Here is a 17,626-nt window from a genome sequence, read left to right on the forward strand (position 1 = left end):
ACAGAGAGCTATTGAACAGTATCACAAATAAATAATGAGGCAAAATTTTTAAATAAAATGTGATGAAAAAGACTATAGCAATATCGTTAAAATTATTCACTATGACCAAGTTGGATTTATACTAGGGATAAAAAAGTCTAATAATAGGAAAAACTATTATCATTAATATTATAAAAGAAACACCCCAGAGTACCCAATTGTATTTAACCGATGCAGAAACCACTTACAAAGTGCTTATAACAAACAAGTACTTATAAAGTTCCTACTATGTGTCGAGCACTATGCTAGGCACCAGGGATACAAAGACAAAGATGAGATAATCCAATGTCTTCCTTCAAGGAATTTACATTACCCTCCTGTTCTCACCAGCCACATGGGCAGAACCTGCCCCTGTCACCAGATGCTGAGAGAAAAGTCTGCTGTGAGGACAGGAGACCCTTCAGCCTCAACACTGCCACATCTTGTCAGGGAGGAAACAGATGACAATATTGCCTTCCCTCCTTCTCCTCCCCATCGTCTACCATACCTCCCCAATCTGTGTCCTCAGCACACTCAGTAGGTTGGCCTCAGCAAGCCAGTCTGTGTTTGCTGGCTGTCCTGGAGTCACGAGCAGTTGGGCCAGCAGAGGCAGGCACAGAAAAGGTTGTACCTAGCCTCCTAAATGTGAGGTGAGGTCCTGAACAACTGTGCAGCTGGTGCTTGGGAGTTATACACCAGGAAGATTTAACTGGGAGTTGTGAGCTATTTCACCAGTCACGCGTGATGTACCAATCTTTAACCACTAGGTGTCACAACTGAGACAATTCAGTCAAGAAGCATTTAGGAGTTCAGCGGTTCTTAATTTAATCCCTCTGATATCAAGTGAAGCCTATGAACCCTTTCTCTGGATAATGTTTTCAAATGCATAAAATAAAATGCGTAGGGTTACAAAGGAAGTCAATTATGCTGAGATCTAGTTATGTGTGTATGTATATATATATATATAATTTTCTCTATATATAATCTTTATTTATAATATATATATAAACACATATAACACATATAAGAGCATACACATATGTATATATTTTTTAAGTTCATGAACGCCTGGTAAAGAACTCCAATATTAAGTACTTACTACAGGGCACCCGGCCTGGAGTCAGAAAGACTCATCTTCCTGAGTTCATATCTGGCCTCAGACACTTACTAGCTGTGTGACCCCGGGCAAGTCACTTCACCCTGTTCGCCTCAGTTTCATCGGTAAATAGAGCTGGAGAAAGAAATGGCAAACCGCTGCAGTATCTCTGCCAAGAAAACCCCAAATGGGATCTTGGAGAGTCAGACACAACTGGAAAAAAAAACCTGACTATATGCCAGCCATTGTGCTAAGTGCTGGGGATTTAAAAAAAAAAAAACAGGCAAAAATACACAGTCCTTGCCCTGAAGGAGCTCCCACTCAAATAGAGGGAAGAACATGTAGACAAGTATGTATATTTAAGTGACATACAAAGTGGGTGAGAGGTGATCTCAAAAGGAAGGCACTGGGGAGGAGGGGAGGGAGTGAAAAGGTTTCCTGTGATATGTGAGCTGAGTCTTGAAGAAAGCCAGAGAAGCCAGGGGGCAAAAGGGAAAAGGAGAGCATACTAAGCATGAGGGAAGAGGCAGGGAGTCCAGAGAAGGAGTGTGTGATGGCAACATTCCTATACACGTCTGTGAAGGTCTGTAGGAGCATAGACAGAAGCCATCTCATTTTGCTGATGAGGAAACAGTGGCCCTGGGAGGAGAGAAGTGATTGGCCTAAGGTCACACAGGCAGCAAGTAGAAGGATCAGGGTAAGAGAAGCCTTGCTGGCAAGTGGGGATCCTCCTCCTTCCTCCTCCCCTTTCCTCCCCCTTTAAGTGCTATCTTCCTCTACTAAGTAAGTTCCTTGAGAGTATAGACTGTCTTTTTGGCTCACATATCCCCAGTGCTTAGCACAGTTCCTGGCACATAGCAGACAATCAATGCTTTAGCTAGCTGTGGCTCTAAATCGAGCGCTCTTCATCAAGCGATTCCTTCCCTCTGATTTCGGAACATGTGCCATTCTCTACCCGCAAAATCCATCATCCTGGGTCTCAGAAAACCTTAGACACAGGACTGTAGAGTTGTCCTGACCTAGAGTCTTGACCTGAACACATCCAGGGCCCGGAGCCCTGGTTTGAGGAAACCCAAAACAACAAATGATAGCCCGACCTAGCACAAACAATGTTAGGGAATGGCACAATAGGACCCAAGAGATCAACAGCGTGGGTGATGGGCAAAGCTCAGACAATGCTATAGGTAAGCAATTCTGGAATATGGTGATGAGGCCAGTTGGGGAATGGCTGAACAAGTGGTGGTATGTGGTCACAATGGAGCGCAATGATCTTAGGAAAGCGTGGGCAGACTTAGCACAAAACAACAGAGAGCAAAATGAGCAGAACCAAGAGAATGCTGTATACGGTAGTAGCAATATTGATTTAAGAACAGCTTTGAGTGACCAAGTCATTTTGACTATTATAAATACCCAATCAACTCCGAAGGACATATGAAAGAAGACACTATCTGCATCCAGAGGAAGAACTGATAAATAGGAGTTTGTATAGAATGATTTTACATGTTTGTGTCTGATGGTAGCCGTTGGCTGGGGGCGGGGGGGGGGGGAGAAAAAAAGAAAACAATTTCCATGATACGTTTATTCTATAGCTACAAGGAACAGCAAGTGGTACATAATAGATTTGCAGTTTCATGCGCAATCAGCTTTTTGTCATCCTACGGTTGTGGACATGCTTGTCTTACTTCATAAATTTAAGATGATTTTTTAAAAGACAGCAGCAGTCTGTCTAATTATTCACAGACACTCCCCGCTTACGCTGATGAGGTTCGACCACGCTGCCCCTGCACTCCTCTTCCAAAATGAGCCCTTCGATGCTGCTAGTAAGAGCTCGTGCCTCCTGGCCGCTGCCCACTGGTTACCATCTTGCTACAATGCTGCTCTATGCATCTACCGTCTACCAGGAAGCAGCTGCGGGCGCCAGATTGTACCGAGCGCTTTGCCTGGATCCAGCAGCAACATCAACACAAAACATGAACGCATCACTTTCCCCGGAATCAACAGATCATGTCTTTGTTGTCGTTAGGTCATGTCTGACTCTTTGTTCATTTGGAGTTTTCTTGGCAGAGACGCTGGGAGCGGTTTACCATTTCCTTCTTCAGTTCATCTGACAGATGAGGAAACTGAGGCAAATAGAGTTAAGTGATTTGCCCAGGGTCACACAACTGGTACATGCTTGAGGCCAGATTTGAACTCAGGTCTTCCTGACTCCAGGCCCAGCTCCCTATCCACTGAGCCACTCAGATGCCCCTAGATTATCTTTTAGGTTAGAACAACACAACTTCTGCCTTAAAGTATAGAGACAATACAAACCTCTTGTATGTGAACTCTGGAACTCAGTTTCTGTGATTAATGCCCTCTGAAACATTTAATCACCAACCACAGGATTAATTAAACACTGAGTACTCCATGGAATAGTGGAAATAGCCTTAGACCGGGTCAAGAGACTTGGCTAATTTTGATTCCACCACTGATTCACTATTGGACCTTGGGCAGGTCAGTCCAAGTCTCTGAACCTCAGGTCGCTCCTCTGTCTAAAAAAACAAAACAAACAGAAGTTTGGACCAGATGATCTCTTAGCCATTTTTCAGCTCTACATTTCTATGATTGAGCTTCCAGTTTGTCTGACTCCCAGGATCCCCAACGCCATTCTACCTCATCATAACCGGAGTGTTTATGCCTTCAACCTCCCCACCTCCAAGATCTTGAGTTTCTAAATCTCCGCCTATGATCACAACCTCCTATCCTTCCACCTTTCTGCTTGTCTCACTCCTCCTAAAGGAGTTCCCTCAAACTCCCCCCACTGTGGGCTTTCACCGTCCTGGTCATCTTCTTCTGGACACTCTCCAGCTCGTCAACAGTACTCCTGAAGTGTGGTCCCCGGGACAAACACAATTCTCCTGATACCATCCGAATTTAGGGCTCACTCCCTCTGGGCTCTCAATAATAACTGATGGAATGGTTTACAGACATGGGCAAGTTATTCCCTCTTCTTCTGCCCTTGTCATTCAGCCACCTCTTCCTCCATCATCATGAAAGGCTTGGCCAACCTCTTGGTGCCTCATCAGGAAGATTTTCAGGATAAGAAGAAAAGTGGTGCCAGAAATTCAATTACAGCCAAACTAACAAAATTTCACTAAGCACCTACTACATAGTGCTAAGCACCAGGAATACCACAACCAAAATGACAGTCTCTACCCTCGAGGAGCTTACAGTCTGCTTGGAATAAACCTGGATGTGAAAAAATCAATTCAAGGTGGTTTAAGAAGGGTGAGAGCAGTAACAGTGAAGTCAGCAAGGAAAACTTCACAGAGGAAGTGGTGCATGAGCTAAACTTGGAAGATAATAAGGATTCTGAGAATGAAAGATAAGGAAGCAGTTGCATTCCTGGCATCAGAAGAACTTGTGCCAAGATCTACCAACGTGAGATGGAAGGAAAAGTTTAGGGCAGAGGCCAGTGGCCCAGTCTGGCTAATAGAGAGAGCAGAGGTGACAACACACTGCCTGCAGGCCAACACAAGCAGTGCAGCCTGAGCAATGTGCAAATGTAATGGGAAATATTTAACAAGTAAATTAAAATACAATAGAACATAGATAATTTGCTATGTGGTTTTCTAAGTCAATACACCCTAGAATTTAGTGGTCTCATTTCTATTGGAGCTTGACATTGGTGACAGAGCATATAGAAAGAAATGAAATTAACAGCCTGGAAAGGTAAATTGCAGCCAGGTGTGAAGGGTTTTCAATGCCAAGAGAAGGAGTTTGTATTCGATCCTAGAAGTAATAGGAAGGTACTGGAGCTGTTTGGGGGGGAGGAAGGGAAACTGAGTCTGACCTGTGCTTTGGGGACATACCTTTAGCAGCCATGTGAAGGATGGATAAAAAGATGAGAGCCTTAAAGCAAGAAAACCATGGAGCGGGCCATTACAACACTGGATTCAAGAGCCTGGACTATGGTAGTGCCTGAGGGAATAATCGTAAAGATCCATCCAACACACCAGGAATGTAAGCATCACTGAGTACCATCCCTAAGTAGGGGCGAATCCCCATGGACAGTGGAGGGTCTGGAAGGAAAACTCATGGAATTATTCTGTCACCTCTCAATCTGTCTACACAGTCATGATAAACAGTAACTTTGAGATGCTTTTGCTCTATGCCCTCTGCCACTTCATGGACCTGGTCTCTGCCAGTTCCAGCTTTGAGGACAGATGGCAAATGAAAGTGAGCAACAAACACCCCAATCTCTTGCCCCTGAGAGCAGCTGCTGCCTGCCTAGGGCAGAGGAGCTGAAGACATCCCACTTTCCTTCCCACATGGAGCTGAGATGCCCTGTCCTCTCATCTCCCTTTCAGGAGGTGGGCATGGAGGAGGATTTGTCTACCCTAGGGCAGCATGGTCTACAGATCTGTTGATTGTCATCATCATTATTATTTTTAATCTACCATGAACTCTGACAAAATAAGTGGAGGGGATGGATCTGAGAGACATTGTTTTTAGTGTCATGTCTACATGTTCCCTTTCCATGTCTGACCCAGACTGGAGGCCTTGGAGGTCTGTGTGTGTCCAGCACTGTGTAGCACTCTGGTCAGCACCAAGGGGGAGGGGAGAGAGAAAAGCTGAATAAAGTTTATGTGAAGATCAGAGAGATAACAGTGATCCCGAATGTGGAAGTAATAGTGAAGACTGAACAACTGGATGGGTGGAGAAGTTAAAATCCCTTATTACATGCTTGCATCGTTCCATGCACTGTGCAGATGCAACTACAGGAACAAGACTGTTCCTGCCCTCAAGGGGCTGACATTTAAATGAGGAAGATGACACAAATGACTGAGTCAAACCAAGCAAGAAAGATGTTCTGTCAATGCATGATCTCAAGGAGTTCAGAATAGAGCACTTTCAAGAATTCCAGCTAGAGAGACCAGAGCTGAACAGAAACTATGAAATGCAAAAGCAGTGGTGAAGCGAAAGCTGGAGGGCCCCAGCTACAAAGAACTTGAGAGCCATCCCTTTCCTCCAGTAAGGGCAGAGGTCTCAGGAGACCTAAGTCAAATGGGGAAGCAGAGTTAGGAGGCACAATGGAGAGAGTTTCAGGCCTGGAGTCAGGAGGAACTGAGTTCAAATCCAGCCTCAGACACTTACTGCTGTGTGACCCTGGGCAAGTCACTTAACCCTATTTGTCTCAGTTTTCTCCTCTGTAAAAAGAGCTGGAGTAGGAAATGGCAAGCAACTCCAGTTTCTTTGCCAAATGGGTTCATGACAAATCAGATGTGACTGGACAGCAAAAACAAAATTCATTCCCTCCTGAGAAGAGGGTGAAGCTGAAGCAGCTGTAACAGTCATGGTGGGGATGAAAGTAGTGGTGGTGATGATGAGATTGGTACTGATGGTGAGGGAGAGGATGGTAGTGATGGTGAAGGAGATAGGTTGAGTGTGAAAATGGTGTTATGGTAAGGATGAAGAAGACACAAATAATGGCAAAGATAATGGTGGTGGTGAAGATGGCATTAATGGTAGTGACTATAATGATGATGATGATGGGGATATTGGTGAAGGTGATAGTGAGGACAGTGATAGACAGTGGTATAGATCATCATGACATTGGTGATTACGATCATGTTGGCAGCAATAGCCATGATCATGAGAGGGTGGTGTTAGTGATAGGGATAGCAGTGGCTGGGGAGGTCATGTCTCTTATGGTGATGGTGATGAGGGGAATAGTGAAGGTGATGGTGATGACAGTGATGGATAGTAAAGATGGCAGTGGTGATGCTTCTGAAGCTGATGGCATTCGCAGTCATGGTTGGGCAATGATAGTGATAGGGATAGTAATGACAAAACCTGCTTAGGTAGGGATCTTGGAAAGCATCAAGAATACACAATGGAATAAGGGTTTAAAGAGAATTCAGGAGAATACAAGAAGCCTGAAAGAGATAAACCCAGCCTGATGTAAATCAATTAACTAGCATTTATTAAGTACTTGCTGTGTACCAAGCACTGTATTGAGCATTGGGATACAAAAAAGGGTTTAAAAAAAACCATAGTCCCTGACCTCAAGGAGGACTGTCTAAGGGGCAAGACATCATGCAAATGACTATACACAAATAAGTATATACTGTATACGTTGGAGGTAGTCTAAGGGGAGCAATAAACCAATTAGAGACAATATTTATTCTGAGACAGAGAGGGAGCTGAAGATGATTTTCCCCACATCAAAATTTCTCTCTACCCCATTACAGGCATCATAAGACCCCAGAACAGGACCTTTCATAGAAACGAGGGGATTAGAGCATTAGTAGAATCACTGGGATGGAATGGTTTCAAAGGGAACTTTTAGCTATTTAGGAAATACTACGGGCTCTGGTAAAAATAGAGGGGCTGGGCTGAGATGGAGCTCGAATGAGAAATGGAGGTTAGGATAAGTCTGCTCCTCCACTCTAGCCCTAGAGAAGAAAGGGGTCCCTAGGATTTCCTGCTAGTCTGGGATAGAAATAGAAACAGGGATTACAGGCAGACCATCTGTCCAGGGGAAAATATCACAGCTTCTCTCCACAGAATCTGAATGTCGTGGTGGTGACAGTCACAGGATCACACATTTTGACCCGAATGACCACAGAGATCATCCAGTGCAAAGCTCTCATTTTACAGATGAAGGAACGCAGGCCCAGAGAGTTGAAGTCACTTGTCAAGACTCTCACAGGCAATAGGCCATCTCACAGGCAAGCTTGCTGACTCCAAGTCCAATTCTCTTTCCGTCACACCAGGCTGCTTTCCCAACAGTGACAGTGATGGTTTATCTCAGGGGACAAACCCCAAAACACAACTGATAGTTTTCCATCCTACCATGGTGACCTACCAAGAGACGTGAGGACAGGAGGTTAAAAGCATGTCTAGCTCTCTGGGTTTCCAGGAGAAGAGGGGAAATGGACAATTATGGAGGAGAAAGAAGAGGGAGGAGTATGGGAGGGGAAAGTGGGACTGGGGGGCACGAAAGGAGGGATAAAATGGGGGGAATATTATTAATCCTTCTTCCAAATCCCCATTGGAGGCAACTGTCCACAAGAGATGGGCAAGAGGAGAATACGCTCCGTTCCTCCCATATTTCCTCTAGCCACTGCCCAGGAGGAAGTTAGAAGTTTAGAGGAATGTGTTCAGATCTGGTCTGGAGAAGCCAGAATTTATCAGGACGTTTTCAATGGACCTGGTGGGATCCATCTCTGACTCCTTGGCAAGGCCTTCAGGTTCTCTGATTTCAGTTTCTTCCACCTGTCAGATAAAAAGAAAAAAACGGCATGGCTCCTGTCAGTGGAAAGAGCTTGGTACTCATTGAGCCAAGATAAAAGGTTCACTTCCTTGTTTGGACCAGGAAGCTTCACAAAGGAAATGGTTCCTCTACCACAGACTTAGTCCCTAATCAAATCCCGACTCTGTCATTTACTTGCTCAGTTTCTGCATCTGTAAAATGGGGAGGTTGAATCCAATGATCTCTAAATTCCCTCTCAGCTCTAAATCTATAATTCCATGGCTTCTCTTCCCAGAAATTGAGGGGGCAGGGGTCATAGGGCTATAGAGGCCCCAACCAGCCTCTCTGGAAAATGGACTGTCCCAGTGCAAAAGCACCCCATCAGAATTGAAGCCCTCCTTCAGCTGAATTTGCCCCCAGGCACCATAATTCTTAGTTATACCCCTGTGAGATCTTAAAAGCTAACCAATGGAGTCCAAGCTCTGGCAGGCCTTTAACACTCCAGTGACAGGGTAGGACTGTTGGCCAGCCTAGCTGAGAGTAGAACAACTAATTACTAAAAGAGCAGAAAGTAAGTGATAATTTTTTCTGGCCTAAGCAACTGAGAAAATGATTCCCTAAAGGGTGATGTTGAGACAGGGAGGGAGTATCTAACTGTATTAGAGAAACTAAGGAAACAGAGCTTAAAAAGTATGGGCTTTGACAGTTTTTGCTCTACAAAAATGCTATCTATTTTTATGGATTTATTTTGCATCCTGCTACTTTACTGAAACTGGTCAATATCTATTTTTAAAACTATTAAATGAATCCTTTCTTTGCTAGTTCTCTAGGGTTTTCTGAGCAAACTACAAAGAAGGATAATTTTTTCTCTTCTTTATCAATGTTTATGAATTTAAATTCTTGCTCTTGTCTTATTGCTATCATTACCATAGAGGTCAGAGTACTGACACAAAGTCCCAGGTCCTCTAGAACAATTAGTATAGAGTCCTAGACCAGAGGAGAAAAAGTAAAAATGACACATAGTGCCCTCTACCCTACCATCCACAGGGCTCTTTTCTAATGAGGAATACAGGATATGGGCAAAGAGATCAAAGTCTTTCAAACAAGGGCGAACACAACAGTCAAAGTTGAATCCATTAAAAGCTGAGAAAACAGATCAGGAAAGCCTTCATGGAAGAGGTAAAAGATACAGGATGACCAATTAGGAAGCCAGGTAAGACGTACCAAGGGGCTAAACTAGTATGGTAAATGGGGTGTGAAAGAGGAGATGGGAGACATGATGAGATTTGGCAACTGAAGATGGAGATGGGGAATGGGTCATGAGAAAGAAGGAAGAATTGAGAATGACTCCAAGGGGGCAAAACATATCTTTAAAAACTCAGACACGGGTTCTTTGGGGGGGGGGTGGTCTTAGGGCCTCCATTCAGAATGTGGCTACTCAGTTTTGCCAAGATCCTTCCCATCTTCTCTGTTGTCCTCCTGCAGGAGAAATGAAGGCCACTGGTGGTGCAGTGTATAGAGTGCTGGGCTTGGAATCAGAAAGACCTGAGTTCAAATTGCCTCAGACACTTTCTAGCTGTGAGACCTTGGGCAAGTCACTTAACCTCTGTTTGCCTCAGTTTCCTCAATTGATAATAATAGCACCTACCTGAGAATTAAATGAAATAATGTAAAAGTGCTTAGCACAGTTCCTGGTACATAGTAGATGTTATATAAATGCTTATTCTCTATTCCCTTCCCCTCCTCCTCTTGCCCTACCCCTGTTTCCTAACTCTATATATCAAATCAACTAATAAGTACATATGTCTAAGACTACCCCCAGGAAAGGGAAACTAGGGCAAAGAATGTGTTGCCAAACTAGAGAAAAAAACAAAGAGGATACCTGTGCTTTCTCATTCTGGAAAGCCATCTCTACCAGGTTCTCATCTGCATTCAACTTATAGAGGAGGCTTTTCCTGGTGGAGAAAAAGTGGACAAGGAGGTTGCCTTCTATCTTTCTTCTTCCATCATTCCTCCACCTTCCCTAGCCTACCTGAATTCCCATCTCCAACCCAACTGACCCCCATACAGTGAGGAAGAAGTCTCTGGCTCAGGCTCCAACAGGTCACATAGCATCATACTATTCCATAAAGTTTCCTCCCAAAGCTGTTTCCTCAGGAAAAGCAGTAGGAAAGAGCTGGAAGGAAGGGTTGAAAAACAGGAACAAACTTTCCTCTTGCCCACTTCCCCTTCTCCATCTTCACTAGGAACTGGGGAAGCAGGAGAAATGTAGGTGGTGTTGTATAACAGAAAGAGAATACTTTTAAACTAAAAAGATTTGGACTGAAGAGGAGGAAGAGAAGGCAGAGAAAAAAGAGGATGAGAAGGAGGAGAAGAAAGAGGAAAATAAGAGGGAGGAGAAAGAGGAAAAGAAGGGGAAGAAGAAGGAGGAGGAAAAGAAGGAGAAGAAAGGGGAGAAGGAGGAGAAGAAGAACAAAAACAAGAACAAGAAGAAACCCTTCCAGACAGTTTTACCTGTTCCAGATGTGAATGGTCCCCAGACCCAAGAGCAGCAATAGGCAGCAAGACAGGGCCATGAAGATGATGAAGAGCAGCTGGTACAGGTTCAAGTAATCAAGAACTATAAGACCCAAGGAAAAAGGTCCACTCAGAAGGCTCACTGGTTTTCCAACCCCAGAGCATATGTCTCCACTGCCTGCCTAGGCCATTTTTAGCTCTTCTTGTCATTTAAATCAAACATTTATTAAGGGCCTACTATAAGTCAGGCCCAGGTACTGGAAATACAAAGACAAAAAGCAACATACCCTCTGCCTTCAAAGGGCTTCAAGGGAGCAAAGGATGAGGGGAAAGAACCACAGGTACACACAAAAGTGAGTGCAAACTATAGACAAAGCACTGGAAGTGAGGGCTGGGCACCAGCATCAGGGGGATCAGATAGGCTTCTTATAGGAGATGGCACCTGAGCTGAGCTCTGAAGGAGGCTGAAGGTGAGAAGTGGATGGGGAGGGAGCATATGGCCAGCATGGAGAATAGCCTTTCCAATGGTACATAGGTGGAAAGTGGAATGTAGAGTACAAGGACCAGTGAGTGAGTATAAGGACTGGCTTGAGTCTGTGAGGAAGAGCAATGTGTAATAAAGCTAGAATGTTAGGTTGTAAAGGGCTTCAAATGTCAAATAGAGGAGCCCCTGTGGATTGACCCATAGGCACTAAATCAAGGAACTCTTTGAGTAGAGGGCTGACATGGTCTGAAGGGTGTGTAGGAATGTCATTTTTTGTGGAGGATGTGGGTGGAGAGTGGATTGTAAAAGGGAGAGACTAAGGCAGGCAGACCAGTTAGAAAGGAGGCTGTTGCAATAATTCAAGTATAAAGTGATGAGGAGGAGGAGGAAGAGCAGAAGGGAGAGGAGGAGGAGGAGGGGGGTAAACAAGGGTAGTTACTCAGTGAGGATACAGGTGTCCAATGAAAGAGATGTTGCAGAGATGGAATTAGCAAGGCTTGTCAATCACATAGATGAGTGTAACTAGGGGGAGTGGAGAATTGAGGATGAAATCTTAGTTCAAGAATGAACCAGAGTGACAGCAAGAATCATGACGCCTTTGAGAGAGATAAGAAAATTAGAAAGAAGGGGCAGTTTAGGGCAAAGGATAATAAGTTCCACTTTGGACTTATTGAGTCTGATATTTCTTCAGATATCCAGGTGGAGATGGCCAGCAGTAGTTAGAGATGTGAGTGGAGCTTGGGAGAACCATGATCATTATCTTCATAGAATGGTTTGCACTGACTATCTTTGTGCGTAGATTACTGAGAGAGAGTGTAGAAGGAGAAGAAATGGCAGCTCAGGACAAAGTCTCGGGGCACACTCACAACCAGAAGCAGGATATGAATAATGATCCAGCAAAGGAGACTGAGGAGTAGTGGCCAGATAGGTCAGAGGAGAACCAAGAGAGAGGAATCGGTCCTTCTTATGTGCAGAGTACTGTGTCGGCCACTGTGGGATACACAGTCTTGGCCCACGTGGGGCTTACAATCCAGTCCTTCTGCCCTTGCCCACGACTCTAGCTGTTGGGTCTAGCTATTTCTTTTGTTTTGTCTTTGTTCCAGACTCTGTCCTGGTTCTGGATATTCCTCTACCTCTTAGAGGTCTGGCGCATCTCTATAGATGGGCATAGTATTCCCATTTGAATGGTGGTGAGTTCTTCTGTTTCATAACTGAGATTGTAAGCTCCTTGAGGCCATGGACTGTTTTCTTTTTGACTTTGTATCCTCAGCACCTAGCAAGGTTTTGCACATACTAGGTACTTCGTGTTTGCTGAATCAGATAGAATTGATGGAATGAGAAAGAACCATCCAAATTGGAAAAAAAATTCACAGGAGACCTTAGAGAGAACTTTCTCTAAGTGTTGGGAGCTTTAGAATGTGTCATTCAGAGAAAGCTGTGGCATCTCCTGCAGAGATTGTTCCACAGAGACTCACAGAGACAAACAGACAAGGTTGTATGGTCCCTCCTCAGAGCAGGGGAAGGCACTAAATGAACTCTTTCCTGATTTCCCTAGGAGTTCTTTGCTCACCTCGTGTTCCAAAGTACACAGAAGAAGAAGAGGTACCCAGGGCATTGGATGCCAAGCACACATACTCTCCCTGGTCTTTGGGATTCATATCCTGGATATCCACCCTCAGGGTGTTGTAGGAGGCTGATACTTGAATGCGGGGATCACGATGGCTTCCAGGATGGGTAGAAGCAATAAGATGGCTTCCGTGATAAAGCATCAGCTCAGACCGGGGCTCACTATCCACATGACAGTGCAGGATACCCCAAAGACCAGTCTCTGGCTCTAGAAAGGAAGTCACAGCAGGTATCCGTGGTGCATCTGCAAAGAAGATCCTGGAATGAGTCTTAATGTTGGAGACATTTTTAAAACAAGCTGCAGTATGAGAAAGAGTTCAAAACAGATCTAATATCAAATAAAGAGCTAAAGTCAGATCCGGAGTCAGAGAAAAACTTAGACTGAGAAAGCCAGAAAAGGAGCTAGAAATGAACTTAGAATGAGAGAGTGCCAGAGATTGACCTAAAGTCACTCTACACAAAGTTCTGGAGTTCAATCTAGAGTCATAGAAAGAGCTAGAGACAGACCTAGAACTTAGGTCTGTCTAGAACCTAGAACCTAAGAAAGACTTAGAATCAGAGACAGACTTAGAAACAGACCTCAAATCAAAGAAAGAGCCATGAGAAATAAAGCCAAAGACTGATCTAGAATCAGAGAAAGAGCTAGAGAGGTGCCTAGAATCAGGGAATATGCAAGACTCAAAGAGCAAGCTCAAAACAGACCTCAAATCAAAGAAAGAGCTAACCAGAGTAAGGCTGGAGCCTGATCTAGATTCAGAAATTCTTTGGGTCATCAGCAGGCTTGTGGTTAAGTCTAAGGCAAATAGTCCTAGGTTCCCTTTTTACCTTCCCTTCTTTGTATAGTCCACTGAATACTCACTCACTCATAACACAACAAAAAGATGGGCGTGGTGGCCCATGCCTGTAACCTTAGCTACCCGGAAGGCTGGCAGGTAGCTTATACCTAGGAGAGCAGAACTGATCAAACTTCCACGTTATTCGCCTTTAGTATGATGTACCCTCACAACTCGGGGCCACCAGATTACCTAAGGAAAGGCAAACTAGAAGTCAAAATTCCCGTGCCAATCGTTAGCAGAATTGGGCCCATAATTAGCCACTGTACTTCCAGCCTAGGTGAGATGGAGACCCAGTCTTTAAAGGGGGGAAGCGGGGATTTAACAAAAATCAGCCTATATTTCTGTGGATTCTATAATAAAAGTACAAACAGCAAATAAACAGGGTTTGAAGGGACCATGAAACTCCCTAAAGTGAGCAAGCAGCAATGAAACAGAGAAATGTCCAGTCATTTGAGACTCTTCATGACCCCATTTGGGTTTTTTCTAGGCAAAGACACTGGAGCGGTTTGCCATTTCCTTCTCCAGCTCATTTCGCAGATGAGGAAGTGAGGCAAACAGGGTTAAATGACTTGCCCGGGGTCACACAGCTAGTGAGTGTCTCAGGCCAGATTTGAATTTAGGGAGAGGAATCTTCCTGGCTCCAGGCCTGGCACTCTATGCACAGGGAAAAGTGAGGAATAAGGAGAGGTTAATTTCACCATGTTCCACAGCTCAGGGAACATTCTTCCAGTCAATGTAAGCAATATGTAAGCACATCACTCACTCTGAGAGTGATGGAGCCAAAGATTCCAATACTGACATGTACATTCGGGGTTTTGGGGTAGCAGTAACTTTCACTTGCCATCAGCTCATTGCTGGTGTGTGTCCACCCTGGGCCCTTCTCTTCTCTGTAGAGCCCCTAAATTCCCAGGTTTCCTCTCTCATGATCCTTCAGTCCCTCTTTTCAGCTGGTAACATCTCTACTTCCCATAAGCTGCTTTGATAAAAAAAAGGGGGGGGGCTACAAACAAAAAAACTAGAATCAGAGAAAGAGCTAGAGATAAAACTAAAATCAAAGAAGATGCTTGAGCCGGATCTTCAAGTCATGGAAAGACCTAGAAACACACATAGAGTCAAAGATCGAGTTAGAAACAGACCTAGAATGAGAGAATGATCAAAACAGAGAAAAGGCTAGAAGCTGGCCTAGAGTCAGATCCAGAGTCCTAAAAAGAATTCCAAGTACGAATGCAGACCAAAGCATGGGGTTTTTTTTACTTTCCTTATTTTTCCTGGGGTTTTTGTCTCTGTTTTCTTTCACAACATGACTAATGTAGAAATATGTTTTCCATGACTGTACATGTATAGCCTAGATCAAATTGCTTACCTTCTCAATGAAGGGAGAGGGAGGGAATTTGGAACTCACATTTTTTTAAAAGAATGTTAAAAATTGTTTTTACATGTAATTGGTGAAAAACAAAATATTAAGAACGTATAAGAAGAGCTCCAAATACACTGATCTAAAGAAAGAATCAAAGACAGTGAAAGAGGCAGAGACAGACTGATAATAAGAGAATTAGCCAGAGAAAAAGCAAAAAAAACGGACCTAAAATCAGAGAATGAATTAGAGTTAGACCAAGAGCCAGAGGAAATGCTAGAGTCCAATCCTAGATCAGAGAAAGCGCTATATGCCAAGATGGAGCCAGTAAAAGAGCTAAAGGCAGACCTAAAAACAGGAAGAGTTCACTTAGTTAGAGAAGGTGTTGGAGAAAATGGCAGTCAGACAAAGTAGAAATATACCTAGCCTCAGAGAACATTCCACAGTCATGCAAAGAGCTAGAGTGAAAGATCTAGAGATATATCTAGAACCAAAAAGCTACAGAGAAATCTAGAATACAAGACATCACTAGTCAGAGCAAACATTTAGAGGCAGACTTCAAATGAAAGAACTAGAATCAGAGTTGGGGAAGCTCTAGAGTTAGAGAGAATTCTAGAGTCTGAGACCAAGAGAGCTAGTGCAAGAGCTAAAAAACCATTGTAGAGTCAGTTTATCAGAGAAAGTGCCAGATTCAGATCTAGAGTCAGACAAGAATCAGAAATAGACTTAAACCAGAGAAAGAACCATGATCAGATAGAGAGAAAGAGAGGGAAAGGGGAGGCGGAGAGGGAGACAAAGATACAGAGAGAAACAGGGAGAGAGGGAGAGAAAGAGAGACATTGAAAGGCAGAGAAAGAAGAGGGAAAGCAGGAGGAAGAGGGAGAGAGAAAAAATACAGACACATGGGAGACAGAAAGAGCGAGAGGAAGAAAGAAGAGAAAGAGAGAAAAGGAGAGAAACAGAAACAGAGAAAGTGAGAAAGAGATGAAAGAGAGACGGAGGGGGAGGAAGAGAGAGGGAGATGGAAGGAGAGGGAGAGAAAGGTACAGAGAGAGACATGGGGAGAGACAGAAGGAAAGAGGAAGAAAGAAGAAAAAAAAGAGAAAGGGGGAGAGATAAGGGAGCAGGAGAGAGGAGGAGGAGGAAAAGAATGAAGGAAGGAGGAGGAGGAGAAGGAGAAGGAGAAGCAGGAAGAAGGAGGAGGAGAAGCAAGAAGAAGAAGGAGGAGGAGGAGGGAGGAGGAGGAGGAGGAGCAGAAAGAGACAACAGCAGGAAAACAGGAGGGGGTAATTAGAGAAAGAGATTTATCCAGAACCAGAGAAATACCTTAAGAATTAGTACTTCAGTAAAAAATAATGATTGATTGATTGACCTAAAATTTCAGGTATGAACCAAAAAAACAGAGCTAGACCTTGAGCCACAGTAAAAGGCAGAGATAAAAGGATAGTGAATGAAATCCAGAGTTCCAGGAGTTTGAGCCAATTTAACAGCTAGAGCCCTGCCCAGACATGGTATTTGAAGGTGAAGGTGGGGGAGGATTTGTACCTAAGATAGGATCTGAAGCTAGAACAAAAACTCAGAATTTGTGACAGAGACACTGAACTAGAGAGACTACCAAGAGCCACAGGTGTCATAGCTAAATGGACAGAAAAAGAGGGAGATGGGATGGGAGGAGAAAAAGAAAGATGAAAGAAAGAAAGAGAGAGAGAGAGAGAGAGAGAGAGAGAGAGAGAGAGAGAGAGAGAGAGAGAGAAAGAAAGAAAGAAAGAAAGAAAGAAAGAAAGAAAGAAAGAAAGAAAGAAAGAAAGAAAGAAAGGAAGGAAGGAAGGAAGGAAGGAAGGAAGGAAGGAAGGAAGGAAGGAAGGAAGAAAGAAAAAGAAAGGAAGGAAGGAAGAAAAAGAAAGAAAGGAAGGAAGGAAGGAAGAAAGAAAGAAAAAATTCCTCAGCAGCAGAGACTAACTCAGTGGTCCTTAACCTGGGGTCCGTTAAAGCAAGGTTGTTGCTATTTTTAAATACTGCAATAACTGGATTCGACATTGTTTGTTTCCTTTGTAACCCTGTGTGTTTTAAACTTTGTGTATTTAAAAAACACTCTTCTAAGAAGGAACCATAGGCTTCACCAGACTGCCAAAGGAATTCATGAGACACAAAAAAGTCAAGAATTCCTTCTCTGACTAGAGCCATAACTAAGGTGAGTTAATGACGGCTTTGTTCCAGGGTGCTGAAATTTAGAGAATTCTGGAAGCAATTGTATTTCTTCAGCCAGCAGCAACAACTAAGTTTGGCACCTGGGTAAGAAGAATGATGAGTTAAAGCAGGAACCTACCAGGCAGCAGTTTTACTCCAAGTAAATGACATCCAGGCTAGACCCCACCCTGCCCCCTTCCTTGCAGCACTTTCCTCATGCCTCAGGGTCTGTGTCTCTCCCTTATAGTGCAATGCCCCAATATCTCTTCCC

General features: G+C 43.9%; 1 protein-coding gene across 1 annotated transcript in view; it reads right to left on the reverse strand.

Annotated features, from left to right (window-relative positions):
• Nucleotides 1-7,108: 7,108 nt before the first annotated feature.
• SIGLEC1 (sialic acid binding Ig like lectin 1) overlaps nt 7,109-17,626 on the reverse strand; it is a 43,855-nt gene continuing 33,337 nt past the window's right edge. Inside the window, exons 19-22 of the mRNA XM_036752435.1 lie at nt 12,923-13,222; nt 10,866-10,971; nt 10,234-10,306; nt 7,109-8,374 (exon numbers count right to left, since the gene is read on the reverse strand). Of these exons, the coding sequence (XP_036608330.1) occupies nt 8,246-8,374; nt 10,234-10,306; nt 10,866-10,971; nt 12,923-13,222 (608 nt within the window). The 3' untranslated portion in view covers nt 7,109-8,245. The remainder of the gene's footprint in view (nt 8,375-10,233; nt 10,307-10,865; nt 10,972-12,922; nt 13,223-17,626) is intronic.

The sequence above is a fragment of the Trichosurus vulpecula genome, chromosome 3, assembly GCF_011100635.1.
Source record: "Trichosurus vulpecula isolate mTriVul1 chromosome 3, mTriVul1.pri, whole genome shotgun sequence".
Taxonomy (NCBI): Eukaryota; Metazoa; Chordata; class Mammalia; order Diprotodontia; family Phalangeridae; genus Trichosurus; species Trichosurus vulpecula.